Source organism: Chlamydotis macqueenii, chromosome 2, assembly GCF_036417535.1.
Source record: "Chlamydotis macqueenii isolate bChlMac1 chromosome 2, bChlMac1.mat, whole genome shotgun sequence".
NCBI classification, from domain to species: Eukaryota; Metazoa; Chordata; class Aves; order Otidiformes; family Otididae; genus Chlamydotis; species Chlamydotis macqueenii.
The window spans coordinates 124,917,893-124,945,883 of NC_141557.1; the positions used below are offsets into that span (position 1 = coordinate 124,917,893).

Below are 27,991 nucleotides of genomic sequence, written 5' to 3' on the forward strand. Positions count from 1 at the left end.
TGAAAGTAAAGAGGGATTAGAGACACAACTGGTACTGAGGCAATGCAAAGTGGTGACACAGACCTACACCCCTGGGAAACTTCAGTCCCAGGGTGCAGGGCTGGGTTGCCCCCTCAGATGCTGAGGGTGTCTTCTTTCAGTAAGCTCCACTGGTTCTGTTTTCTTCTCACCACTCTTCATACAAGCCTCTATCCTCTTACAGTAGCAATAATCAGTCATTATTCCTGACTTGCACATTCCCTGATCTGATACTTAAGCAAATGAAAATGTCATGTGCTAGAAGTAAGCAAATCAGGATTTTCAGAAGTGTTTATGGTGCCAACCTAATTCTTCAGCTGCACACCCCAAAGCTGATCGCCCTCCTCCTGCCTTCCCACAACAGCCCTGAGCATTTCAGAAATTCCCACCTGAAACTACAGCGTCAACTGATCCTCCACACCTCATTAGTGTTGTTATTACTGTACTTAATGAAGTAAGGAATCAATGATGACTTTGAAATTTCTTTTTATTTGTTAAAGATCTTTCTTCATGGTAACAACCTGAACAGCCTTCACCAGCTAATACACCCTGAATGCCTGCCCTCTGAATTTGGGGGGACTCTTCCTCCGTACGACATGGGGACTTGGGCTCGAACATTACTCGGTCCCGACTACAGCGATGAAAACGAGTACACCCACACCTCTTACAACGCCATGCACGTCAAGCACGCGTCCTCCAACCTGGAGCGGGAGGCCTCACCCAAACCCATGAAAAGGTTAGTACTGCCTTTGAAATCATCTCTTATTAGGCTTTCCAAACTGGTTTGGCATAAATCTAACAGAAAGGGCTCATCTGGCTCAGAGAAAGGCTATAATTTGGCAAACTCTGATGGTAAGGAGTACTTCATCCTGGACACTGCTTGTGCTGTAGTGGGAAAAAGGAAGGCTTCAGTGGAATCGTAGTTACTCATCTGATTACTGTGAAGGAAAACAAGGGGAAATTAATGAACCCCTGCACAGAGCATTGCAGAAAGTATGTCAGAGTGAGATGCTCTTCTGTACGGCACAGTACAGCCAGCAGCATCACTTCAGCACTGGTCCCTATTACTTGCTGCTGCTTCGCTGCTGCTGATCCCAGTTGTCAACACAAGGGTTTTATCTCCTTGGAAATGCAGCTTTTGTACGATGAACACCACTGCCCTCTAAAGGGAAAATGGGTTGGTCTCCTCCTGCTGCTTCTGCTCCTGCTTTCTCCGTCCAGCCCTTAGCAGGGCAGCAGAGCTGCTCTATTAAGATCTCTGATTTTAGATCTAGTGGTTGTGCATTCGGCTCTGAATGCTTTAAATTACACCTCTTGAGAGCATCACCCTCGGTAGTTGGCACCATTTGCCGGGATGGGTGAGGAGGGTTAGATAGCTGGCAGAGGTTCGTGGGTGGTTCGGCAGAGCCAGCACCAGCTGCAGCAAGTGACGGTGGGGTTGGCTCCCTTGCAGGAGTGTAACATCTGCACTTGCCTCGCCCTCCGCACCACACTCCGTGAAACTGCTTTCCATGCAGATCGCAGCAACGCTTTCACTCACTGCTGCCACTTGATGAGCATGGTGCTCACAGACACGGCGTCACTCCGTGTGACAGGGAGTGGCCATCATTTTGTCACAGCAAAATCAAAGCTGACAACACAGGCAAGCCACAATGTCATGCAATTAATTTTAAAAGTCTTTCATCTTCAGAGGAAAAAGAAATGCGTCCTTGATTCACAGCTCCCTCCCAGGTCAGAGGGATGCCATGTTGGTGCAGCTGCAAAGGGAAGCATCGCGCTAAAAACACGCAAAACTGACGTTAAATGCTGAGTGTCCCACGACTCACTGGGCCACAAGACCACAGGGCTACGACCCTTTGCAGGGTTGCAGCCACGGTGTGAAGAGCGGTGGCCATCTGCATAGTCAGCAGTTCTCACTACTGACTGCCAGCCAAAGCTGGGAGCCGGGACGAGTTTACAAAGCCTGTCCCAGAGAACTGATTTTAAAACTTTTTTTTTTAATATTAGCAGTGAAACACACCAAATTATTTTAGAAAGATGCTAACTAAATATTCCATTATGACAAATATAGATATATGTTGAGAGTGTACAGTTTATGTAGCTTTATAGAAAGAAATTTGCAGATTTTAAAGCTCTGAAGTGTTAAGAGCTGTCTACAGGTAAATCTTTGCTGAGGATCAGGTCCTTGGCTGCAAAGAAAGGAGGGTCTTATCTTGCCCTCAGGGGAGAACCTTGGCTTGAAAAGGAGCTCAGTGCCAGAAAACCCTGCCTGGAGGCAAAGCCTTCTTTTATAATCTGTTCACTAATACAAAAGTCCATTAATACAAATATGGTGAGTGGATGAATCTAATTTGTCATGTTGCCTCCGGGCAGACTGGATCTAACTTTTAGCCTAATTTCGTTATTCGGCGGTTAAGTGAACCATCTGATCTTGTACCCCGTGGTCATTACTAGCTGTTAGAGGTGAAAAGTTCACTGCTCCGACAAATTTTCTCCTATGAGTATTTGCTTTGATTCTTCTTCCCCTGAAATTACATTTTGGCCTAACCTGAGGTAAAAGCCTACGTTTAGGAAGCATAATCATGTGCTTTATTAGATTTATTAGATCAGATTTATATCTAAAGCCTATTAAAGGATCTACAGACTTCTACCAGCACTACCTGTCTCTATATATTCCACTTCCTCGCCTCTTTAGGTTCATACATCTCTCACACAGCGAGAGTCTTGGGTCATGGCTGGGATTCCTGGATACTGCAAGGAGGTTTACACTAGGCATAGATGATCTCCTAGCATTAGTCTTAATCTTAAATGTAATTCCCAATTATAATTCCCAAATATAATTTACAATTGCCATATCATTTTTCCCATTATTAAAGCAATTTTGCATTTTGATTAAAAATCTCTCCTCCTCCACTCACAGTGGAAACATCTTTACACTTCTGAGTAAACGTGAAAATTTTGTGTTTCTATGCTGAAATTTTGGGTTTCACAAAAAAATGTGTCTGATCCTTTCTTTAGCACATATATTCCTCTGAAAGGGGTAAGCATATGAAGACTGAGCCTTCTTGGGTTTCTGCAATTTAAGGATGAAAAACTTTGCTGAACAATTATGGGTCTTCTCCTCTCTGTCTTCCCAGACATCACTGCAGGTTTACCTGCCCAGTCATCAGCTGCAGGGGAGGGCAGTGTTTATCAGAGATGGATTTACTGGCCAGGACAGTGGTTGTTCCCCCTCCTGAGCGCTGTCCTGCTGCTTGACAAGGTGCAGGGTTGCAGGTTTTCCCCCTTGGCTCTGCGGCTACTCGCTGTAAAGCCACACAAACACATCCTCGCTAAAGCCAGCCCTGGGCCAGTGCTGTGTTAAAGCTTTCTTAATCTTGGAACTCTATGCTGCTAGAATAGCTTGGAGTCTTGCACTGTGACCACAGAGAAGTGACCCTGTGAAACGTAGTAGAAATAACAGCAATTGTGAGTCAGAAAATTGCTCACCTAGCAAAGCTGGGAAGAGAGGCCTCTCCCAGAGACTGCAATCCTACACCTAGAGAGAAGCTCACTCTGGGCACAACCTGCTCCAAATACAGTGTCTAGCAATTTTAGTAGTAGAGATGCTGAGAAATCAAGATAGGAATTACAGATCTGGAAGAAAAAATGCTAGGAAATGGAATCAGAGAATAACTGATCAAAATTCTTTTTAGCCACTTAATCTATGTTAGGAAATGAATGCAGAGAGGAAGAAAGAGGGCATTTTCAAGATGTGACTGAAACCAGACTGAAGTCATCACCTGAAAGTTAAAATAAGTCTCAAAATGCAGACCAGGAGAAAATGTGGCACCTAGCAGCAGTGCAAGAGAGTGAAACTGGAGCAGGTACATTCCCATACGTTGGCTTCAGGACTGACAGCAATGCTCTGGCTCCCATCACCAGGGAAGATTAATATAAATTGAAACAAGTTCACCTGAGAGTTGCAAGGAAGGTGAGGAGAGTGAAGAACATATTTTTCCAGCACAAAGCCATAGAAGAGAGTGGTTTGTTCAGCCTCGCAGAGCAAAGGTTGAAATGGTTGTGATCGTTCTCTACAAATAGAGGAGGGAATAAATACTGGGGAGAGAGAACAGGTATTTGAGAAAAAGGACAACTTGGGCATCAGATCAAATGGGTATAAACTGACCAAAGTATACATAGGCTGCAGATTACAGGAGGAGGTTTGCAAGTCATCAGAGTGAGTTACTGACATGGCTTGTCAAAATGACAACATAACTGAGGCATGAGTGAAAGGTCTAATGTAAGGTGGCTGTCAGTCGTCACAGGAGACTAGACTTGCCTCTCAAAGTCTCATTAGGTTCCAGATTCTGCTCCCCTTAACAGCAATGGGACCACAATTTTATCTTCTCCCCTGTCACAGGCAGGGGTGGTTTTTCCCTGCGACTTGAAATTGCACAAGATTTGTTCTAAAAAAAAAGAGTCCTTATTTACTTCAGAGAATGGAGGTAGAGTAGATGGGGAAAGGATTCAAAACGCTCTTAGAAAAAAATAACACTGACTTTAGTTAGCAACACTATCTTGAAAATCTTGAGATTTGATAAGTTTCTGTAGTATGTAAAATCTTTAATTTGCAATTGTCATTTTTCCACCAGTGGCCACACGAAGCCCCACTGGGGCAAAATCAAAACAGTAGAAATTGCTTTCCCATCTGCGGTACTATCTCACACCCTGGGAAAAATCCCAGAACTCAAGCACTGAATGAGCAGATGGGAAACAAAGGAAAACAGCTGATGACTGCACATAATGAGCCTTAATAGCCAGAGGAATCAAAAAAAAAAAAAAAGCAACAATAACAAAAATCCATTCAGAATATATCTGTTTATTAAAATTCAGCTCAGTGAAGTCTGAAATGGGCAAGGTAATAAACATGCAAACCAGCATGAATGCAGTAATAGCAAAGTCAGTTCAATCTGAGAGCTTGGCCACATCCCTTTTCATAATCCTGGGAGCAGCAGTAGCTGCAGACACTTCCCCTGTCTTGGACCATCTCTTCTGAGTGGTCTGAATCCACTCAGGGAACCTGTTGCTTGCGAGCTGTGGGGTTTGAGAGCAATGTAAACGGTGTGAAAATTTGGAGCACAGGGAAGAAAATTAGCTCCTTTTCAGCTATGGCCAAACCTTCTGTGAGCCCTGATGGTCAGAAAGGGGCCTTGCTTTGCTTTCCTCAACAGGGAGCTAACACAAAAGCGAAGCATTTGCCTCAGGCACTCATGCTGGCTTTTGTTGATGAGGTGTTGTTTTTGGGAACAGCTGGAGGTTTTATCTGGGTGTAACGAAGAGTTATGGTGGACGGTTAAATCTAGCAATTAAAGAGTCAGTGACTGCTCTCGACATGTCACTGTGCCAACAGGGCATAATCTTTTGGCCAGCCACAGTGGGAGAAGCATGCTTGTATCTATTCGGGTACCTAACTCCAGTGAGCAAGCACCCCCAATCACAGAGATGCATTCAGCAACTGGGGAAGATGTGAAGGAGCTCAGTTCTTTGAAGAGTTTCATTTTTCCCCAGTGTCACACCCTACTCTTACACTTGGGTCCAGCAGCAGCAAGTAACCTGCAGTAGCATGTTGCCTCCCTGTGACTCGCTTTTCTTTACAAGATCTGCCTTTCTGCAGCTGCATCTGGGCCACTTCTTGATGTCTGAACTTGACCTTCAGTCCAAGTGACAAAGGCTGCTCTCTGCCTTTGCTTGTTCCCCACACAGCCATCAAGCACAGCCTGGGAGATGACTGTTCCTTCTCTCTCACAGGCACCAAAAGAGAGCTGGCTTTTAACCTGCTGCCAGTTCAAACAGGTCTGAAAATCTAGTGCAATTTAAAATTGCCCTGCAGAGAAAGGAAATTTTACCTAACAGGTAGATATATATTCTGACCAAATAACCTGTGCTTTTAAATAAAACTTATTTAATCAAAATGTAATTAAAGATCATTTTAATCAAATTTGGGGTGAGAAATTATTCTTAGGATAACATGGATTGCAGGAGCATAACTGTCACCAAGTCAAGCTGTTAGAAACTCAGGTGATTCAGAGTTAGCGTAAAACTTTTAAAGTACAGCCAATAGTGCTAATTGTGAACATGTCTAATTTACACATCAAGACACCATTAATTTTTCCTGCCATAAAGTAGAAATTTGAGCACCTAAAGATGTGCTGACCTTCCCAGGGGTTCATCAAAAGCCCCCCCATATCAGGCATTTTGAAATTGCGGCTTAAAAACCTGGTGGAGTGTTGTTGTGTCAGAGCACACGGATTTTTATGTCCTAGATTAGAGTGAAAGGATTTTAAGGTACAGATTAGGGTTTGCCATTATTACCTCCTGATTCTGTGCGTTTCCAAGAGGACTGATCTTCAAATGAACTGGCTGCTGAAAGCAATAGTTGGTTCTCAGAAATGGAATCCCAATCCCAGAAAGAAGGGTATCACAACTGGTATACACTAATGCCAACTGGAACAGTTTTAGACCCAAAAGGGGCCATTTGTGGGGGCGACATATGTAAGGTTTTTATTTATTCAGACTGGTTCCTCCATATGCCCAGCTGGGCTGTGCAAGGCAGACCTTTCGAGTTGTTTTCCTTGGTGTGACCTTAATGCTCCCTCACCATATGTTTCTGCTTTTATGGGTCATATTTTATGCCGGTTCACAGTCAGCACCAATTTACTGCAGAAGCAGTAAAATACCAGCAAATAAAAATCAGTATGAAAATGTGTGAAAACTTCTCGCTGCCCATGGATGGCACCTGGGTTGCTCTGCTCATAGCTGGGGTGCGTTTCCACACATGCTGGGAGAAAAGGGAAAGGCTCCATGCAAGCTTTCAGTTAAGGCAGCTCTACAATATGCGAGACCTATGGTGCAAGACTTATATTCGTTATTTTATTATGAATCATTTCAAACAACAGAGACTTTCTGAATGCCTCTGCGGAAATTCTTCCCCGATATGCAGATTATGAATGAGACATATCTTGATAGTAAAGTAGGTGTCCCAGGGTCATGCATATCACGCAATGCATGCATTGTCTAGCAATGTAGATTATCAGCTGTTGGACAGTTTTATATCTTTTGACTGGAATTCTGCTAATACATCAGAGAGAAATGGGAAGGAGCCGGCAGATCTGGCACATTAGCAGGTCCCAGGGAGGCTGCAGGGGAGGCTGTGCAGGATCCCCTCAGGAGCCAGGAGTGAGAAAAGCTGAGGAGGAGATCAGAGTCACAAAGTCACCGCTGGACCAAGGACAGGAGGGACAGGTAGCTTAGAGCAGGGGGTCCCCTGGAACTGGGCAGGAAATCTGTTGCTCTCTGCATTGGCAGGGCAGTTTTCATCTCTTCACAGCACTCAATGACCAGTGACCAGCGCTAACACAGGCTGGAGATGGGAATGGCAGAACCAGTGCTGTCCAGGCTGATTTGTTAAAATATTGCATTGTAAATTATGTCTTCAGCTGGCTATAAATTTGCCAAAAGTGTAGTAGTTTAGATTAGAGACATGACACTTAATAAAACAAATGGTTTTACACTGCTTATGTCTTTTGCTGCCCTGTGGAAAATCCAGCTCCATCTGGCTGAGTTACAAGCCTTTGAAAAGGCAATTCACACATGCTCTCTAGAAGCATATTTAATTTTAGCATTTAATGACCCGAAAGATTGCTTCATGCTTTAGCTTGGCCTACCAGAATAAACTTGCTCAGCTCGGGTTGATGGTTCAACACCCACATGTGCATCTCCTGCCTAGGCCATGGTGTGCCAGGGGGCTTTTATAATCACAACTTTTACTTGCAATCACAACAACTTTCCCTGCACTAGGCCAGGCTGTAGCAAGACATGGAGCCAGGGTTTGGTAGATTGACATCCCATGCTCTGGGGCTGCCTCCTTCTCACCGTTGGCTGGAGAACTGGAGAGATGAGGATTCAGCAGTGATCCAGCTGGGATACTGGGAACTGAGGTCACTGGGATGGGAGTCCCAAGGTGGACTGAAAGATGAGGCAGGCATAAACGACTGGAAGCGGCTGGGCTAGGAAGCACACTTGGTGGGCAAGCAAATAGGGATGCCTAGCAGGAGGGCTGATGGAGACCAGGAATTATCTTTCGGTTAAGCTTTTTGGATGGAGCCCTGGAGAAGTGGATCCTGCTCTCCCTCTCTCCCCGAGGCCCTGCTTCAGCCTGGCAAGTCACTTAAACCAAACTTCACACAGATAGCGAGATTGCACGTTGCTTATTTTCAGTCGGCTAAGCTACAGACTTCAGGGTCTAATTTCCAGAAATACTCAGTGCTCACCTGCAACAGAAATCAACGGGACATGTGCTTTGAACACATAAGCTGCCGTGTAATGCTGGGTGCTTTGCAAACTCAGACCCTTGGCACTGGGAAATGGGCACCCCACGTTAGAGGAATGCTTGGACCCTAATCTCACTGCGTTTCAGCTCTCTGCATGCAAAATGGAAATTTAAAAAAAAATCCCTCACAGTCATTCTATGGTGGTAGATGAATTAGTATTTAAGAGGCACGCAAGTACTGTGTTGATGAACTCCACAGAAAAGCTCAGGAGGGAATTAACAAAAGCTATCTTCAGAGCAGGCTTGGAATAATCTGCAGCAAATGTCTCACAGAGCCACACACTGAACTATGAGAAGAAAGCAAAACCAATAGCCGCTTACTAGCTCGGCACTGTCTACCCTGAGCACTGAGGGAGGAAAGAGCCCTCCGAGTGACAACAGTGCATGCTCTTGGGGCTGGGGCACAATGCAGAGATCGCAACACCCCCATGCACTCGGCCGAGTGGCTGCCGCTCCCACAACCAACATTTTGGCTTTTCCTGCTGTGGCGGTGCTTGACTTTCCAGCCAAAATAGTTCACCTGCAGGGATGCTTTCATGCCACAGTGCTGTTCCTGCTAAGGACAGGAAACTTCTGATGTAGGACGTGGGAGTAGGAGGACTGATGCTCAGGGCTGTATTTGCCCTGTTATTGGCACACAGATGTGAAGAGACTACGGTTCAGTGGCAAATCTGGTTGCGATATGGGGAACTGGAGCCACTGGGATGGGAGCAAAAAAGGCACACCAAAAGATGAGGCAGATGTAAATGACTGGAGTGTTTGAGCAATGGGACTTGGAAGCTGCTGGGCTAGACAGAGCACTTGGTGGACAAGGAAATGGGGATGGGCAGGAAAAGCATGAATGGTGATGACAAGTGCATGCATGTGAGTGTGTGTCCGTGTAATATTCATAAAGTGGAAGAAGAAAATTTTCTTCATTATGTGGTCTGAATTTATTTTGTTTGGGTATCGCATTCTGCACAGTTTTTGGCAGATCTCAACGAATGTGCTGTAAATTGGTGCTGAATGCTGCTGCAGCACTGTGTCTATTTGACCCCCTGACTAGGCTTACCTTTTGACAGGTAACATATTGCACCCCAGGGGATTAAGGGTATTTCAGGAACTCCCATCTGAAGTAGGTGCTCTTTTTCCCTCTATGTGAAAAAAAGCTTGTGGAGAAGTCAGTCTATAGCAGAGAAAGGAAACAGAGAGGACAAGCTCTCAGCCATGCCTTTCCCCTCCTGTGAACTTGCGATGTGACCGAGGGAAGACACAGAAGGCCAGAGCACTTAGAAGAAGGAGGTATCAGGCACATCCACACTGATAAATGAAAAAAGACCAAGGTGTGCACCCTAATCATAGAATCATAGAATGGTTTGGGTTGAAAGGGACCTTCAAAGGCCATCTAGTCCAATCTCCCTGCAAGGAGCAGGGACATATCCAACCAGATCAGGTTGCTCAGAGCCCCATCCAACCTGGCCTTGAATGTTTCCAGGGATGGGGCTTCTACCACCTCTCTGGGCAACCTGTGCCAGTGTTCCACGACCCTCAGTGTAAAAAAAATTTCTTCCTAATATCTAATCTAAATCTATCTCCCTCTATTTTGAAACCGTTGCCCCTAGTCCTTTTACAACAGGCCCTACTGAAGAGTTTCTCTCCATCTTTCCTATTACCCTTATAGGTACGGGAAGGCTACTATAAGGTTTCACTGGAGCCTTCTCTTCTCCAGGCTGAACAGCCCCGGCTCTCTCAGCCTGTCCTCATAGGAGAGGTGCTCCAGCCTTCTGATCATAGTCACGCCCCTCCTCTGGACTTGCTCCAACATGTTCACATCCTTCTTATTCCAAGGCTGGTGGCACAGATCGATTCCTGTCTGTATTGCTCAGGGATAGCCCCTTCTAGAGGAGTCTGGCTGCATTTGCCCTGCATAGCACCTGGCTCTTGCTCTCCTCTTTGTCTTCACGGCCTTAATGCTGTGAGTGTATGTGCTATGCCAAATATTTAAGCATTTCTGTATGTTTTCACAGTTCCGAGTGTCTGCAGTAAGCTGAGAGCTCTGTCATAGCCAACCGGAGAATTTTTTTTACAGCAAATACCAAAGGGTATGCATCACATCCCCTGGAATGTGGGCGAAGGGATGGATTAGGACAGGGTGCGCAGCCAGCTGAGCCATGGTTAGAGCCAAATGCGGCACAGTGCCCTCCATACTGTGCTTTGATGCAGGCCCTGCAGTAAGCTGTGCTCAGGGTTTGCGGTGGGGACAACCAGCTGGGTCCAGCTGTCGGGAAAGGGCAGGCATGGAGAGAGCTGGCAGGCACAGGGAGGACGAGGGGCCTTGTGCTGGGGTTCACTTCAGCGGTGTAGATTCACTCACAGAGACTTCTTCACATGCCCAGTTAAGCACAGAGCTGGGCCATGGTCACTCCTGCCTTTGATGTGCCAAGGCACCGCTCAGAGACCTCTCCCTAGGATATGCTAACCATCAGGGCGAGAGGTGGTCACTGCTGCCACAGTGGCCACAAAGCCAGCTCCCGTGTGGGACGTGCAGCAACTTGTCACTGGTGTCCCATGGGCCCCTAAACATGGATGCTCCTTCATCTCTTTGAAATGCTGCGGTTGGTGCATCACAGCTGCCCCTCTGGGCAGGTCTCTGTGGCACAATGCTGTGCTGTCTTAACGCAAAGCTGTGAGCCAGCACAAGTGCAGAAGCTGCGGGGTTGCTTGAGCAAGAGGTTTCAGCAGAGCTCATTAGCCCGGGCAGAGAGCCACGCTTCATGGATTCTGCGCTGGAGTTGCCCAGTGCTGAGCAGAGCTTGCCTGCATCTGCCTGCACCACCTGCGGGTGCATACACATCTTGCGAGATGCCTTGCCTGTGCATTTCATTTTCACGTGCTTTAAATACTAAAAGACTACCTTTTACCTCAAGTACTTCACACCTGCACATCTGCATTGTTTCTGTAATACTGGAGGAAAAAAAAAAAGTCCTTATTTTTCCTACCTGATGAAGACATGTTCATGAGGTGTGTTGCAAAGCATGCTCTGGGGTGCTATGCCCTCCTCTGCAGTCTGAGACTGAGACACAAATTAATGGGTGTGATTTAAAAAAAAAATGCTTATTATGTTCTGTAAAGGGAATGAATAATTGGAATATGAACAGCCCTGAAGTGCTGGTGAAACGCGAAGGGAATTAGATGGAAATGAGCAGATGGGAGGTGAGAGGTGGAGGAATAGAGTCACACGACGTGATCTGGTTGATTGACTGCAGCATGTTGCTCTGAGAGCTTGAAGCCTCTTGCACTTGGGGAAAAAAAACATGCCATCCCTCCTCCTCGCTCCACAAAACTCTCCAAAGGAAGCCCAGCACAAAAGTAATATGTCCTCGCTCCTGCGGGCCGTAGCGCATCAGCATTGCTGTGATGAAAAGCATAGAATGAGGGATCAGAGAACTGGAAGATGTCTTTTAAGGCAAGCATGCTGTGATAAACTGGCAGTTACTGTTAGCTCAGCGCAGGATTTTGGTTGTTTTTTTTTTTTTTTTATGAAAAACCAAAGTGATATCCAACAGATGTCAGTTCCTGTGAGCTGATTCACTCCAGCTCTACTGTGACAAGAACCTTCTGAAATCAGTGCAGCTAGAAGACCTTCATCCAGTCTTCTTACATGGTTTTTGACTGAATTTGAGATAGTTACATTAAAATGACCACACACACATAAAGCCATCTGCTCTCTTAGATGTTGATTTACATACCTATGCAGTGCTGTCATTTGAAATATACGGCTGACCTGCTGGAAAAACAGCTGGATAGTGTTCATTTTCCAGACTTCCAAATATTCTTGCTGAACAGTAAAACAACCATGGGGGGTTTGATTGACACCTTAAATGGAGCACACTCAAATGTTACCTTCACTTCAGAAGTGAGACTGGGAATTCATTTCTCTTTCTATTTTCATTTTGCTCTCCTAGACAAGGTTACCTACCCAAGGAAAGTCTGTGGGCGTTGATTTGTTTGTTAATTACTTCAGATTTAGCTCTCAGCCCATGGTGATCACACTGTACTTTTACAGGAGCTGTCTCCTGTGTATATCATGTTAAAAACAGACAGGCATGGGGTCTGCCAGCTCAGGGCCTTACACAGTGACCTTATCTATGTGATACAAACAATTGCTAAATTGCTAACAATGTGCTAAAATTTAACTCAGCCAGATCCTCCACAACCAAGCATCTTCCAAACTGGTTACTGAGAATTTTTAGCTGAGAAAGGAGGAAAGCCAGAAGACTTTGAATTCAAATATACTCAATTTATAATTCCAAAGTTGCAGCACACACAGGACATGTGCCACATTTCAGGTGAGTACTGAAGGTAATATAGTGTGAGGCAGCCGTGGCTATGATATGTGGAAAATACTGCCTCGTACATCACAGAACCTGTGGTGTTAACAGATAAGAACTCATCAGAAAAAGGACTTGAATGCAGGTAACCCACGAATCATATGATATGACCATATGCTTAGAGCAGGTTAGATGAATTGCCCTCTGAGAATGCCCATTTTTCTCTGCTGTTTATAGCACAGAGTGACCACAGATATCTGATAGTGAGATGAGTTACAACACAAGTGACTACAATATAGTGATATGAAGAGAAGGCAAATGCAATAATTTTTCCTGCTTAGATATTTCGTTTATATCTCACCCGGGTCAAAATGACATGGACGTGTCTTGAACATTACAAACTAGTTGCATTCATCCTGCAGAAACAACAGCACAGATGAGGCTCTGCTGCTTAACTGTAGGCACCTGGTATAATTTTAGACACTGTGATTTCCTCTTGGCCTCCATCTGCTGCTCTTCTATAAGTCTTCTATAAATCTGAGTCATAACAATCAGCCATGGAAGGTTGTCTTGGATACCCTAAGGTGCCTTAAATGGCAATAGGTATCTACATTTAGCAGTTGAATGTCACCCACGCTGTCAAAGTTGACAATCTAAAGGCACAATCAGCTTGGAAAGAAAATCACTGCCCTGTCAGGATGGAGAAACATGAATTGGGATGGTTCAGAGAAGCTGGTATTTCTGCGGGCACAGAATCACAAAAAGGTTGAGGAAGGGAGCTCCGGAGGTCTTCTGTCCAGCTCCCTGCTCAGAGTAGGGTCAGCTAGAGCAGGTTGCTCATGACTGTGTCCAGGTGGATTTTGAATATCTCTAAGGATGAAGACTCAGCAACCTCTTTGGGTGACTTTTCGCAGTGTTTGTTCACTCCCACAATAAAAAACATTCGTTCTCATGTTAAAACAGAAGTTTCTGTATTTCAGTTTGTGCCTGTTGCCTCTTCTCTTGTTACTGGGTGTCACCCAAAAGAGTCTGGCTTCATGTTCTCTACTCCACCTCATCAGGTATTTATACACATTGATATGGAAATGCAGCAAAATAAAAACGCTTTTATCTGGTGCCATGAACTTTTGCTTCTCATAGGGTACCGACAGAACAGCATTCACATCATTTACAGGACCTAAACTGAGGTTGCCAAATGAGGAGAATTCTGTACTGCTCATTTACCATTTTACATCAAAATGTCTTAAACTATTGTGCAAGAGGGTGTTTTGGTGATTTTAACGCAAACATGGTTACAAGTTACAAGGACTAGTCAGGGCAAAGGTGCTTTGGTGTCTGACTGCAATTTCTTTCTCAGTAAGAGATTAAGGTAGAGTTCGTTATCCAAACACCTTTCAAGAACTATGATCAGATTCTACTCAAAAACTTGAAATGTGATTGTTAAGTCCTCTGAAGAAAATGTTAATGCAGTTAAAACAAGTAGCATTACTTTTAAAACAGAACTTAGTTTTAGCCCTAGGTCCAATACTAGAATCAACATACAAAACCCCCTAAATATTGTGCAAACTTGCATGTACCTAGAATACGACTGCTTTCCTGAATACGTGTGTTAGACACACAAAAGTAAGATGAAACCAAAACATAAGGGGCATTTTTTTTCAAATAGCACTTGTCTTATATTAAATTCTATAGCTGCAAAATATAGTTACTGGTCAGTTGAAAAAGCTTTCTGCAATAGTGGTCTATTACAAATTATCTTTTCTCTGTCATTAAATAAACTATAGCTATAGAATATATATATTCCAGGATGTTCTAGGCCAGTAAAACATAGCTCTCGCAGAGCTATTACACTGTGAGCTGCATTGATATATACTGCCAAAATGCTTTTCTGAGCACCTACATTTTTAGTATTTACCCTAAATGAAGAACATGAAATAAGTATTTTAGAATCTTGTTGAGAATTGAGTAATTTTCTTTTTTCCTACATAAAATTTAAATTAAAAACAAAACTGGAAACATTTTTCAGCAAATGAAAAACTGATGCATTTGGAAAATGGAAATCCCAACACGACAGCAAGTACTTTATTGTCTTAGAAAACAGTGACGATGATTGTTCAAATCACTGTGCCCTTCAGATAGACGTCTGAACTGCTGGTTTTGGGATAAGAGGCTAAACAGCTTCTAGCAGAGAAGGAAAAGAGAGAGAGATGTTACTGTTGCTGCAGAGCTTAGCAGATCCTAAAACCTCTGCTGGATCCCTCAATATTATTTAGAAGGGCTGGGAATAGCATGTGAATAATTTGGCATCTTCAATGTGGAGGTCAGGTGGGCTGCAATGCATTTACTTGACGCTCCAGCTATTTTGTCTCTGTGTGAAGAGCGGCAGCGTGGGACCTGCATACAGAGAGTGGGATTATGTTGCTCCCAACCTGGTGTGCATCTGAGTACCAGCGTGGGGGAAAAACTGGTATCTTGCTGTTATAGATGCAAAAATTTATTTTTTCCTGTAATGAGATGAGAGCAGAGATAGTGAGCGACAATCACAAAAGGTAAAATTGTGACATTTTCACATTTGACTTAAAGCAGAAACTTTCAGCTGTATGCTGGCAAATGCTGCAATGGATCTGTAACTTTTAATATTCATTTTAGGGCAGTGGGTCAGACAGAAAACAAAACATTGGTGACAAGTATTAGCTAGGTATTATTTAATAATAATTCAATCCAGTATTTTAGAAAAGAAAAAAACAACCAACTGTTGATGTTGTGATTTGAATCCATTCTGTATCAGTTTCAAAGCCATATGATTAAGTTTTGCTGCCATAGACTAGAAATATGTAAATTGCCATTTTGCATAATCTCCTGAATCAGCTGCTTTTCTATATTAAAATGCAGTCATAAACATTATGTGTGTCACATTACTGTAAAAAATATACAGTGAAAACATTTGTGCAAATACATTTTATTAGAAATTTTTTGGCATAAAATCTTCCAATTAAGCATCCAGTTTTTGTTATCTCTCTTTGGAGATTTTTTTTTTTAATGAAAAATTTTTATTATGCTTTAGTGAAAGCTCTAGGCATAAGAATATGAAAAATAATCATACAAGTTATTCACAGTCATGGTATTCAGTCCTGATCAAGTGCTGTAATACCAAAGGATGTAATTTATTAGTGACCCTTATCGAAAGAGGAGTGACATCTAATCTCATTAAATAGCTAAGGGTTAAACTGGTTACCATAATGAACAACGGGGAACTACAAACGTATCCTGTAGGGAATGAGAGCTATCTCTAATTCTGAAAGCTATCCATGGGAAAACTGGCTCTTTAAAACAGTACTTTGTGGCATGCAAGTGTCTGGGTTGGATGATTGTACCCCTACCTTTGAACAAGTTCCCTTTTTAAAAGTTCCCAGTTCACAGAGTGATTACTCAATTTTTCACCTAGGTTTTATTTTGCCCATTAGCAGCAAAGGACAAACTATGCTTCCTACCTTGAAAACAGAAATGAATTTAAAATGGACTAGCCTTGAATGAAATTCTCCTTCAAGGGTGTAGACAAGGGTATAAAGATAAATTGTGGACTGGACACACCAGAAGCTTCCTTGTTGTCATATTAATTCTGGCTTCTTCATTGATCTTGGGTGACTTGTGGAACTTCCATCCCTTAAACTCCTACATCAGTAAAATGTCTTTTTATCTGCTTGTCTTTCTCGAGATTTCTAACAAGCGTGAGCTGAGACTCATTCCTGCAAGCACGTATACCAATGACTTTGCTTTCCAGTAAGTAGTTGCCTAGAAAAACATTAAGGACCAACAGGTCTGGATGAGGCCTTTAAGTTGCCAAGTGTGTTCAGCATTATGTATGGTAGCTAAGCACCATTTTTAAAGCATTTGAGATCTGCCATGAGTCACATCCTTGTTCATATTCAAACTAATGCTTCTCAAATTCCTTAAGCATTCCATAGAAAAGAAATAAAAAGGCATAATGGTGAAAATAGACAGAAGCAAAAATCATAAAATGAAGCAAAGAGACTCCAGAAAGGTGAGTGCTTCTGCAGCAGCCTTTGCTAGTATGTGTGTCTTCTTGCTTTCAGGTCGCAGTCTGTGGTGGAAGCTGGCACGTTGAAACATGAAGATCAAGGGGAAAGTGAGAACACCCAACCGCTCCTGGCTCTGGACTGAGCTCCCACACGCCCAGCACACTCAGATACATCAACAGACTTGTCCATACCAGAAACCCACAGAGCACATGACACACAAACACACGCACGCGTTTTGCTTGAGAACAAATCCTTCATGTTTCCTGAGCAAGTAACAACTGCCACCAGCCATTTGTCTGTGCGGCCAACGCTGAACAAAAACTGAGAAATTTCTATTGACATAGAATCTGTACATATACTTTTTTTTTTTTGACTCATGACATTAAAATATTGGAAATGATGTGACTGCATTCTCTATTTAAAGAAACCAGAGTGTGTCAGTAGAAGTTTTCCTGAAGTCTCCAGCAGGGATGCTCAGTTTTATAGAGGCGAAGGTTAAATATGTTTTAAAGAAAAGCATCTCAAATGTAAACTTTGCAGTTGTAATCAGCAGTTTAACCTGGCTCAGCAAGCAGAAAGAGCAGCTTCTACAGAGTGCTCAAGTTTTACAGAAGGATTTTTGCATTAAAAAAAAAGAAAAAAAAAAAAACAAACCCAAAACAGTGCCAGCATAATGCCATTCAACATGACACTTTGTGACTGCCTCATCCGTACTGCTCATAGGGTGGTCGCTTATTTCAGTATGTAGTAAAAATTATTCTTAACTTTTGAAGCCCTTATAGAACTGTTAGCTAAGGGGAATGTGCTGTGTGGGCAGCAGACGCACACAATTTGAAATGCAATTATTTAATTTTAACAACGTGTTTTTCCACAGGCAACTCAGGAGCCTACTACATACGTGTACGTGTGTGTGCGAGTGTGAAGGGGAGTGCTAGGGACACCCACTGGACACATTCACCAGTGATTAATGGTTCAATCCAGCTTGTTTCTTTTAGGCCACAACAGCAAACGAAAGCTCTGCAGAGCCATTTACCCCCTCCTTCCCTCCCGCAGTCAGTGGAAGGTGTAGCCGGAACGGCATGCTGATTGCAGATGCGGGCCATGGTTAAAATGAAAAAGGAAAACTTAGAATTAATTATTCAGTACAAGCTTCTGCTAGAAGGAAATGTGGAAGAACAGAAGAACTGAAATGCCAAAGATCAGTTTGTTATTTCTCTATTTGCTCTAGCTGCAAAGCTAGTCCCATCCCTTCACTGAAATGGAAATAGAATTAAAGAAATAAAAGAAAAATGGTTATCAAATTACATGTGCAGTGACTTTATTTCCTAAAATGGCTACAACTACTGTACACTCCTTTAGTCTAAGTAAACTGCCATACATTGACAATTTACTAGAACAAGTGTCCGGCAACAACATATCAAAGGCAGCAGTGTAAACCATAGGTATAAAATGAGATGAAAATGGGCCCAAGAGGTTTTTAATGTGCCTCTGGAACATCGACTGAATTCCTGAACGATTTGCTGAAGCGATCACATAGTTTAACTTGACATGGTCAGCCTTAACAGATGGATTAACAAAATACTGCCTTTATCTACAACAGTATATTATGCCTGCATGGGGTAGAAAGGAAATCCTGCCAGATCCTATCAACACACCTGGGATTTATCCACTTGTATTTGTACAGAACAGCCTCATTCAGACTAACCTTCTTCTGCAGCAGCATGTCATTGATACAAAGCCTGGCCTCCATGATAGAGAGCAAGCCTGTAAGGCAGTGGATGGTCCCAGCAAGGCAACACAGGAGTCAGAAAAAGCAGCAGAAGCTGGCAGGAACATTAAACAAATAAGACAACTGAGCCCATTTATTGTTGGGATTTCTTCCATTCCCCTTCCCCTGGCATTACCACCTATGACAGAAAACCAGGATCTCAACTCCTGATAAGAGGACACAGGCATTTGGATTTGGCACAGAGAACGTGCTTAAAACAGAAAATAAAGAATCAAACAGACAACAAAAGACAGACAGTCGCTATTATACTGCAGCATTAATGAAGAAATACTTTGGTTTACAATTTTTCCCTGTTGATACACTTCCCTCCGCTGCCACTGAATCTTTGTGATGATCTGTTACAATCACCGTTCATTCAAGGAGGACTTGTTCTGCACTAGAGGTGCAAATATCAGTGAAATCTAGTCCTTCAGGATTAAACCTTGAAGATTAGAATTATTTATTTTTTTCTCTAGCTGCAACATGAATAAACACATATAATGCCCCATGTATAACTGTATGATGCCTCTATTTAACTGTAGGATCTTATACAGACTCTGTGCTTGCAAGCACAAAGGTAACTAAAGGTGAGGAATCGACCTCCTAACAGCATGATGAGTACGTACTGCCTTACAAACAGGAGGCTATATCGCCCTTCTCTGTCATGTCCCTCTCTAATAAATCTAAAGAAAAAAGAATATTTAAATTGCAATGGCTCTCCATTTAAAAAACATTTCCATTCACTTCTTCTATTGTCATTTGCAATGTTGAAAAACTTTTTCAAGATGAAATACTAGCTGGCAAACAGGAATACCTAAAATAATACACCATTTATTCACTGCATAATTTCTGTAGTTTGCTCTCTATATATCCTCCTTCATGTACATACCTAATCCAATAGCTGTACCTAACAAAAAGATACGCGCTCAGCTCCTTGACAGGTAGGCACAGAGGAGATTCATTTCAGTGTTGCAGGAAATATTCATAATACACCTTGTCATACTCAAGGCACTTAAGACTTTAAATGGCCAATATGTCACTACACAATTTAATAAACAGTGCTACTCTGGCACACACACATCTTGGGTAGATGACTTTTATCTATTTGCCAATAGCAATTGGAAAAGATAAAGTATGAGTCTTCAAAGGAACAATGAAACAATTTGAAGGATGGCAGGGATTTTTACAGATAAAGCTCCAACGTTTTTACCACTACTTTAGCATTTACTCTGAGCTACAGAACTAAAATGCAACATTAATAAAAACATTCCTAAACCACAAATTTTGGTTTCAACAGTTCTCGATTTCTTCTTTACAAACTATGTCTTTATTTTACAGAATTACAAAATAGTTTATAATTTGTACGGTTTGATCACTTTACAGAGATACAAAATACAGCCTCTGACCAAACAACTACCAGGAGATTTAAAAAACCTTTTTACTATGAACTCGCTCCCAGCAACAAGTACCTTACTTCCAGTTTTGCACGATTCTCCTACAGCTCTCCAAAAGTATTTTTATATTATCTTAAGCGTGAAACTTATAAATCTCTTCAGTTTTCATGATGATTAACTGAGAACTGTTACTTTCTTGTACATTGTGTATATAGTCTCAGTGTTACTTTTGATATGGACAGCACATTAAGGCCTAATTATCACAGCTGTCTAAAACTGACTCTTAATCAGAGAGGGTTTATGAGTTTAATAGTCAAAGAGGAAATTAAAGTGCACACCTCCAGAAACTGGTTACACTAATTTATGGTGCAATCATCAGGCATTACATGGCATTACAAGATTTAATTACCTAGTAAAACAGAAAATCTGAAAAGCATTCAGTTTACGGCAATGCAAGGCTCTTATCTGTATTTTGCTTCAGCAAACATGGCATTCTGGTCATGATACTTAGGTACCACAATGTAGTCTGCAGTGCAAAACCACTGAACAGTAAACAAATAAGATGACTGTTTAGTGTCTTTTGGACAACAAAGCCAAAGCTGTGGAGACAAGCAACCTCAATGTCTCCTTGCTTAGTGTTTGTCTCTCACAACCCTCGGTAATGGTCCCATTGCTCTTGATGAGCACTGAGCATCCCAGCGCACCTATCCACACCCAGCTGGTTTTGCAGGCAAGTAGATAGCGGCCAGCCATCAACACCATCAGTGCAAACTCAGGTCTCTCCTTCCTGTTAGTGTTCTTAGAAGTTAACAGTGGAAGGTCCAGCACCCTCCATTTCACATCAAATAGTACAGACCCAAAAGACCAGACAACTGCTTAAATAACTATAAAGTTTTCTTTCTTGAAAATAAGGCCTTTTTACCATACGGTAAAATTCTGCATGGCAAATTCAGAGTATACTGTAAATAGTACTGGGATAAAACTACTTCAGCATTATGTCATACATTTCAAGACACAGAAAACACCATTAGGTCAATTAAAGGATCATTCCTGCTTGATTCCTTCAAGGAGGTCCTGCTTGATCAACCTGATCTCCTTGTATGACTTTAGGATGCTGGCAGCAGAAGTCAATAGAAGTTAATAATCTGAAGCTCTTTGTCTGCTCTACATTCTGGCAGAGACCAAGTCAGACCTTGTCCTTCTGCCCAAAGCACAAGAAATTCTTCATATATTTTTTTCTTCTGAACAACCACCCAAAGGCAGCCTAGAAGGAGCCCCTGGAAGGAGGCGCCCCAGACTCTTGCTGGGTAGAAAACGGATGTCACAATACAAGCCTTTGTAACGATAGGAGAAACAGCAGTTCATCACATAATCCTAAGAACTGAGCTTTAAGATCTGAGCCTACAGATGTCACATTGGCTCAACATCTTCCAAAATCACAATATCAAACTGCAAGTTGCCTGCTAACTAAGGGAACTATTTTGGTTTAGAAGAACAAAGCTTCACTAAGCAGCTGATTATGCAAGTTTCTGTTTGCATTTCCAGGAAGGCAAGAGAAGGCCACCCTTGGCAAAAATGAAATCTGATCATATATAGTTGTTCTCCTTCTGCTGATAGCTAGAGATACACTTATATATATATATAGTTTTTTTAAAAATAGTGGTTGATTGAAGAAGATTTGTTCATAATTATGCTAGAAAAATACAGTTACTCGCGTAGAAAAAAAATACAAAACACACATAACCCATTCACATTATCTACAGTTGATAACAAAGGGACATGTTCTATGCCTAAAGCAGCTAACATTACAACTGCACACTGACTTTCATAGTTGGTTGTGTGCATATGTTTGTAAATATCTTACATGTTGCTTCCCAAATAAAAGCCTGGAAAGTATTTCCCAGATGTAGAATTGCAAATCTTGTGCCTGAACATGGTCGGGCAGGTGACTGTCTGGGTTTGTACGTATAATACAGGCACGACAAAATCATCTGCACATTCCTCAGTTTGAAAAACCAGAGCAATTGCTCTTTGGCTGACAAGACTTGTATTTTCAAACTTGCAGCCAGAAAAACAATACATATCAGTGCTGTATCAGTATGAAACATAACATGGCTTTTTTTTTTTTTCTTTTCTTCTTTTTTTTCCTTTTTTCAAATCAAGTCCTCTATGATTGTAGAATGCCATCCTTATCTCTTCTAACCTTACAATACTGGTAGCCTTCATATACTGGATAAATTAATCCTATTGGCACATTCCAAAGGGGTTAAAGCTCCTCTGCTTTTCACATCAGAAGTAACCCCTTAAATAGCAGGAAGGGTGCGTCTCTGTTGTGCTGTTAACTCAGGGTGCCACACATCCACAATGAATATCAGGCGATAATTTTCAGCATCCTGCCATACTTCATGTTCAAAAGAGTCATCAAAAATAAGAACTTTCCCTTCTTCCCAGGTTCTGCAACGCAAAAAAAAATAACATACTTTAGTGTAGTATTTGAAGCACTGTGGAGCAGGCAAGCTATATATCAGCTCCAAAGATGCTCTCTGATGTAGGAGAAAGATTTAAACAGTATATATTGTACAGTCAGGATTTCACTACCTAATATAAAGAGAATGGAGTATCAGCGTTTCAATTGAAATAAACTACAGGAAGATCAGTGTAATGGATATTCATATTATTGAAGGATTGTTTCCCCTCACTCTGCACAGTTATGCCCACATATACATTCAGACATTTACATATTACATATTTGTTATTTATATACTTTTAATAAGTTGAGTCCAATAAGCAAGAAGCAGGTATATAATACTGGTGTAGTAATCAACTTTTCTCCTTTTCTAATCAGATACATGCATAATGAGTGATGGAAACCGTGAAAATGACCAGTAATATGGTCATATGGTTTGAAAACAAATTACATTAAATCAACCTACTTTTTAAAAAAATCAGAATAGATTTAGGCTTTGATCATGCTTAACACTTCAAGGATGTTAACAGTCTTGTCCCATAAACCCATTCAAAGCACAGAGTCTAAAGATTTTTCTTCAGAGGAAGGTTGCAATGCCATTGTGTACACGGGGTTAACTATGAGACCATATAACTTAAGCCCCTCTGCTTGCCAACTATTGCTTAGGCAGAGCAGGTCACTGAATGAATGTAAGTGCCTCACATGAATGTTCACTATGGCATGGAAGAGCCAAGTTTTAACAGTGGTACATTTCCAAGATCTGTACCTTTGTTAGGCACAAAAAATGACGCACACAATTTATCCAAAGTGGCTTTGTTTTGAAGATCCTTCATCATTTGAAAAATTAACAAAATTACCAGATTTAAAAGCAATGGCAAGAGGTAATGTAGAAGGGAGATATTAATTGACAGAAGAATTGGGTGTTCCTGCCAGTTTTATGAAGGATAGAATCACAGAATAATTTAGGTTGGAAGAAACCTTGGAAGGGCATCTGGTCCATGCCTCTGCTCAGAGGAAGAATTACTGCAAAGTTAGATCTGACTTTGAGGTTTGATAAAGTATCTGAGATTCTTGACTAGTGGATTTTTGAGTGTCTACAACCAGGGATATTTCACCATCTCTTCCAGTGTTTCACCAACCTCATTATGCAAGTTTTCTTCTATCTAGATGGAATTTCCTTCACTGTCACGTGTGTCCATTCCTTCTCATTCTATAACTGCACACCTCTGAAAAAAACACTGCTTTCTGCACAGTCACCCATTAGTAGTTGAAGACAGTAACGACTGTCGTAGTTCAGCCCCGATCGGACCAGACTACGCAGTCTCTCTCTCACTCCCCCCACCTTCCGAGAGAACAGGGAGAGAAAATATAAGGAAAAACGGCTCAAGGTTTGAGATAAGGACAGGGAGAAATCCTTAAAGTTACCGTCACGGGCAAAACAGACTCGACTTGGGGAAAACTATTCATTTATTACTACAAACAGCAGGATAATGAGACAGAGAACAAGATAACCTCCCCCCACCCCTCCCTCTTCCCAAGCTTAACATTATCTCTACTACCTTCCCCGCAACGAGCGGCACAGGGGGGAAGAGGGAATGGGGGTTGCAGTCAGTTCATCATATGTTGTTTTATGCCGCTGCTTCATGGTCGGGGGAAGAACTCCTCACATTCCTCCCCTGCTCCAGCGTGGGGTCCCTCCCACGGGCCACAGTCCTTCGTGGAACTGCTCCGGCGTGGGTCATCTCTTCCACGAGTGCAGTCTCTCCAGAACAGCTGTCCCAGCGGGCCCTCCACGGGCCACAGCTGCCTTCAGGCATCCACCTCCCCCGGTATGGGGTCCTTCACGGGCTCCAAGTGGATCTCTGCTCCTCCGTGGACCTCCATGGGCTGCAGGGGGACAACCTGCTCCACCATGGTCGTCACCACAGGCTGCAGGGGAATCTTGGCCAGGAGCCGCATTACTCCTCCCCCTCCTTCTTCACTGACCTTGGTGTCTGCAGCCGTTCCTCACAACAGGCTGGTAGGTGTCTCTCAGGATCTTTTTTTACATCTTATTCACTTCTCATCTCCTCTCCACTTCTTGCAGCCGGGCTGGACCAAGTCGGGCCCAGTCGGCTGCCTGGCGAGAGGCCAGAGGGTGAGGCCTGCAAGGCCCATGAGGCCTGCGCCTCCCCCTCTGCGCCTCTGCCCCCGCTCAGCTTCTTCACATCTTCTCTCCTCTCTTTTTTTTCTGTTTTCCCATTCTTAAATACGTTATCGCAGAGGCGTTATCACGAGACATTCTGCTACCAATCGGCTCGGCCTTGGCCAGCAGCGGGTCCGCCCTAGGCCTGGCCAAGTCCCCTGAACAAAGGGGAGCGACTTCTAGCAGTTTCCTACAGAAGCTACCACCTTAGGCCCCCCCTCACTAAACAAAACCACGACACGACTCAAGTTCAACTCCTCCACTAGGACCCTTAAGTCCTCTTCTTCAAAGCTGCTTTCCATCCAGTCATTGCTCAGTCTGTCTGCACTGTTGCAAGGTACTGATCTGTTATCAGTTGCACGGCTTTGCATTTACTTTGTTGAACTAGCAACTTCTTCAGCCTGCTAAGATCTGGATTGCTAATTTTGAATAGAAGATTAATGCCTCCATTAGAATAGAGGGTTGAATGCAGTCTTGATGTTGTGAAAAATCAGCAACTCATCAGTGACCACTACTGATAATTTTCCAACATGTCACAAAGTCACTGTGCTAGCCATTTGTCACTGCCCCTCAGATCTCAATCTTACCCACTGCATTTAGCTACCACAGGAGCTGGTTAGGTGTTACATGGTTTGTCTATTATAAAGTCAGGCAGTGGTATGAGCAAATGAAATTTATTTTGCATTGCAGCAGGACAAAAGCATGCACTTGATTATATCCCTTCAGGCGAGACTGGATAAACCTCAGCCCATCGAGTCAATAATGGTCAAAGCAGTGTTACCTCCCAAAGCCACTCTACAATGACCACATAACCAGGTTTTTAAAAATGATCCCTTAGGAGCTGAAGCTCTTGAAGTACAAGAGGATGGATGGCCTTAAAGGGAATTAAGAACTGTGAACAGTAGCAATGGCAAAGAGACAAAGGTCTTGCCATCAACAATGGAAATACATTTCTTAGCTCATTCAACTGTGTTCATTCACAGAGAAAACAATTTTCTTTTTTTTTCAAAAACAGGGTGAAAATGAGATTTAGACTCCCAAGTCATTGCAGTATTTTTAATTTTTAATTCAACAAAAGTAAAAAATAGCCATCAAAATCTATGGGGTTGTGCTGTAATGTTCTGAAGAGAAGTGGAAATTGAAATTGGATCATTTAAACTGAAATGAACATCTAAAATACTTTAAGCAAGAGTAGATAAACCAGAAAGCATAACATAGTAAAAAATTCACACTGGCTTGCACACAAACATCAGCCTTGAAGGCCCAAATAATTAGCCTTTTGCATATTTCAGCTATGGTCATGTGTTTTTTCTGCTACCGTGTCAGTTACCTGATAACAAAAATGTTTTATGCCACTTAGACCCTGAGTCTCTGCTGCTGCACTGAAGTCACATTGGTATCATTCAAGTCAATGGGAGTCAACCACTTGCAATGCTGTAACATGGTACAAAAATCAAGCCGACTTCATGGTTCTTCTGGGGTGCGTATGCACAGGGTTTTTTGTTGTTTTGGCAGGGGTTGAGGGATTTATTTTTGTTTGGGGGATATTTTGTTTTGATGGGTTTTTTGTTGTTGGAGGGGGTTGTTGGGTTTGAGGTTTTTTGTTTTTTTTTTGAGGGGTGGTGGGGCTTGTGGTTTTTTTTTTGTTGTTGGCTTTTGTTTGTTTGTTTGTTTGGGGTTTTTTTTGTTTTTCAAATTAAACCAAGCCTGAAAAATCCTGCCCTAAATAGTCTGAAAGTGCAGCTCAGTTACGGACAATAAGAACTCCAAGTACCCAGATGAAGTAGCTTCAGAGGTTAAAACCCAGAATCTATCATTAGCATCATAATGGGATGGGCTGCTTTGCACAACAAAGAAAAAGTCATAAAGTTGACAGAGCTATTAGCCGCTTTTGAATAGATTACAAACCCCACCATTAGCATGCAAATAAATATTTTCTAGAAGCCTTCATGGTGTGAGAAACACTTCACAGTGGGAGCATAGGGACCATATTCTGGTCTGGTGCTAAGTCACTTTGGGGTAGTTTCTGTATCACCTGCACAGCTCTAGTGTCACCAGTTACAGGTGAGAGCTTGGACTGGCTTCTGCATAAGGCTGTAATTCTGCACCTTCATTTCAAAACATGATTACCATGTCTGACAGAGATGTTTGGTTTTGATAACTTGATATTATTTACCTACCATTTTTGTGCACTTTACAGAGTTAGGACTTCAAAATGGCCCAATGACATAAAATTACTATAGCTGTACCGCATACCAATGAGGTGTACCAGCTCCTAGCAGCTGCAGAAAGACTCTTCTGCAAGTGAAGGAGTAAAATATAGTGCTGAGTCGCCTGTCTATCAAAGAGTAAGTTGCATCCTAACATTGCCCCTCTAAACACCCACACTGGGTGGCACAGAGGTAACCAAGCACAAAATTGTCATTTCTGTTCTCCCATACACATAGCAGTGGGACAGGAGGCCAGAAAAGGCCTGACCCTGGTATGCTAACCTTTATATTTGAGTCAGCTCTCCTATTTGAACCCACTAGTTTACCACTGCTCTGAACTACCAGGAGGGGAGAAACCCCAGGAGTAATGCCCAGGGTAGGATTTCCTTCTGGCACCATTCCCTTCCACAGGAGTTCACCCGCCTCCCCTTTCATGGGTGAAGGGATGTAAAAAAACTCTTTTCATTGCCATCAGCAGACACACTTCCAATGCTTTCAGGGAAAATCCTGCCTTTGATTCTGAATGTAGAGCTCTTGCCAAAAGCAACTGAAGTTAAGACATTCCAGCACAGGCTGTAGTCAGTTCTGGAATATTTTACATTTCAAATAAGTGAGTTTGGTGCATAAGACTGAGTCAGGTTCAGGAGCCTGGACACGGAAGTGCTTGGTCTGCAGCATACCAGCAACAGGCATTTCTCCACTCTTGACTTTGAGGGAGCTGTGTTATCACAGAGGAGACTGTTAGGTTCATTTTCCACACCACTATCCCTTCTGTTTCGGTGAAGATAAAGAAGGGTGAGAGCTGTAATGAAGGGTGGTGAGCTGTGGACACCTGCTCTCTTGGCAGCAGATCAAAACCACCACTTTGTTCACACAGGCCACTAAAGAGTCATCTAATGGTAATGCCATTCAGTCATCACCAATCTGAATTCACAATACTGTCCAAAGGGGAAGAGACTCCACCTCTTGTCTTCACATTAGTCCTCCAAGCCCATTAGCTACCTCTCCGTCCATCCAAATGTCTATCTTAAACTTATTTTGGATATTGGATTAGAATGCTAGAAGCAAACATTCATCCCTAGATGTAGGCAGTGTAGATTGTAACACTGGCTGTGACAGATCATTAAATAAGCTATATGTTGGCAGGAGTCTATAGTGACAATATTTTTTGTTATTAACTATTGGATACTTCTACCCTCAAAAATTCTAAACATTTCCTGCTGTGGTT

General features: G+C 42.6%; 2 protein-coding genes across 7 annotated transcripts in view; one reads left to right on the forward strand and one right to left on the reverse strand.

Moving 5' to 3' along the window:
* The window catches only part of CLVS1 (clavesin 1), a 108,963-nt gene extending 90,920 nt beyond the window's left edge, over positions 1-18,043 (forward strand). For both annotated transcript variants that reach the window (XM_086740863.1, XM_086740864.1), the window contains exons 5-6: positions 519-754; positions 16,794-18,043. In XM_086740863.1, coding sequence (XP_086596989.1) covers positions 519-754; positions 16,794-16,881 — 324 coding nt within the window. In that variant the 3' untranslated portion in view covers positions 16,882-18,043. The remainder of the gene's footprint in view (positions 1-518; positions 755-16,793) is intronic.
* A 1,772-nt stretch (positions 18,044-19,815) lies between these two features.
* The window catches only part of ASPH (aspartate beta-hydroxylase), a 112,220-nt gene continuing 104,044 nt past the window's right edge, over positions 19,816-27,991 (reverse strand). For all 5 annotated transcript variants that reach the window (XM_086740858.1, XM_086740857.1, XM_086740861.1 and 2 more), the window contains one exon: positions 19,816-22,355. In XM_086740858.1, coding sequence (XP_086596984.1) covers positions 22,205-22,355 — 151 coding nt within the window. In that variant the 3' untranslated portion in view covers positions 19,816-22,204. The remainder of the gene's footprint in view (positions 22,356-27,991) is intronic.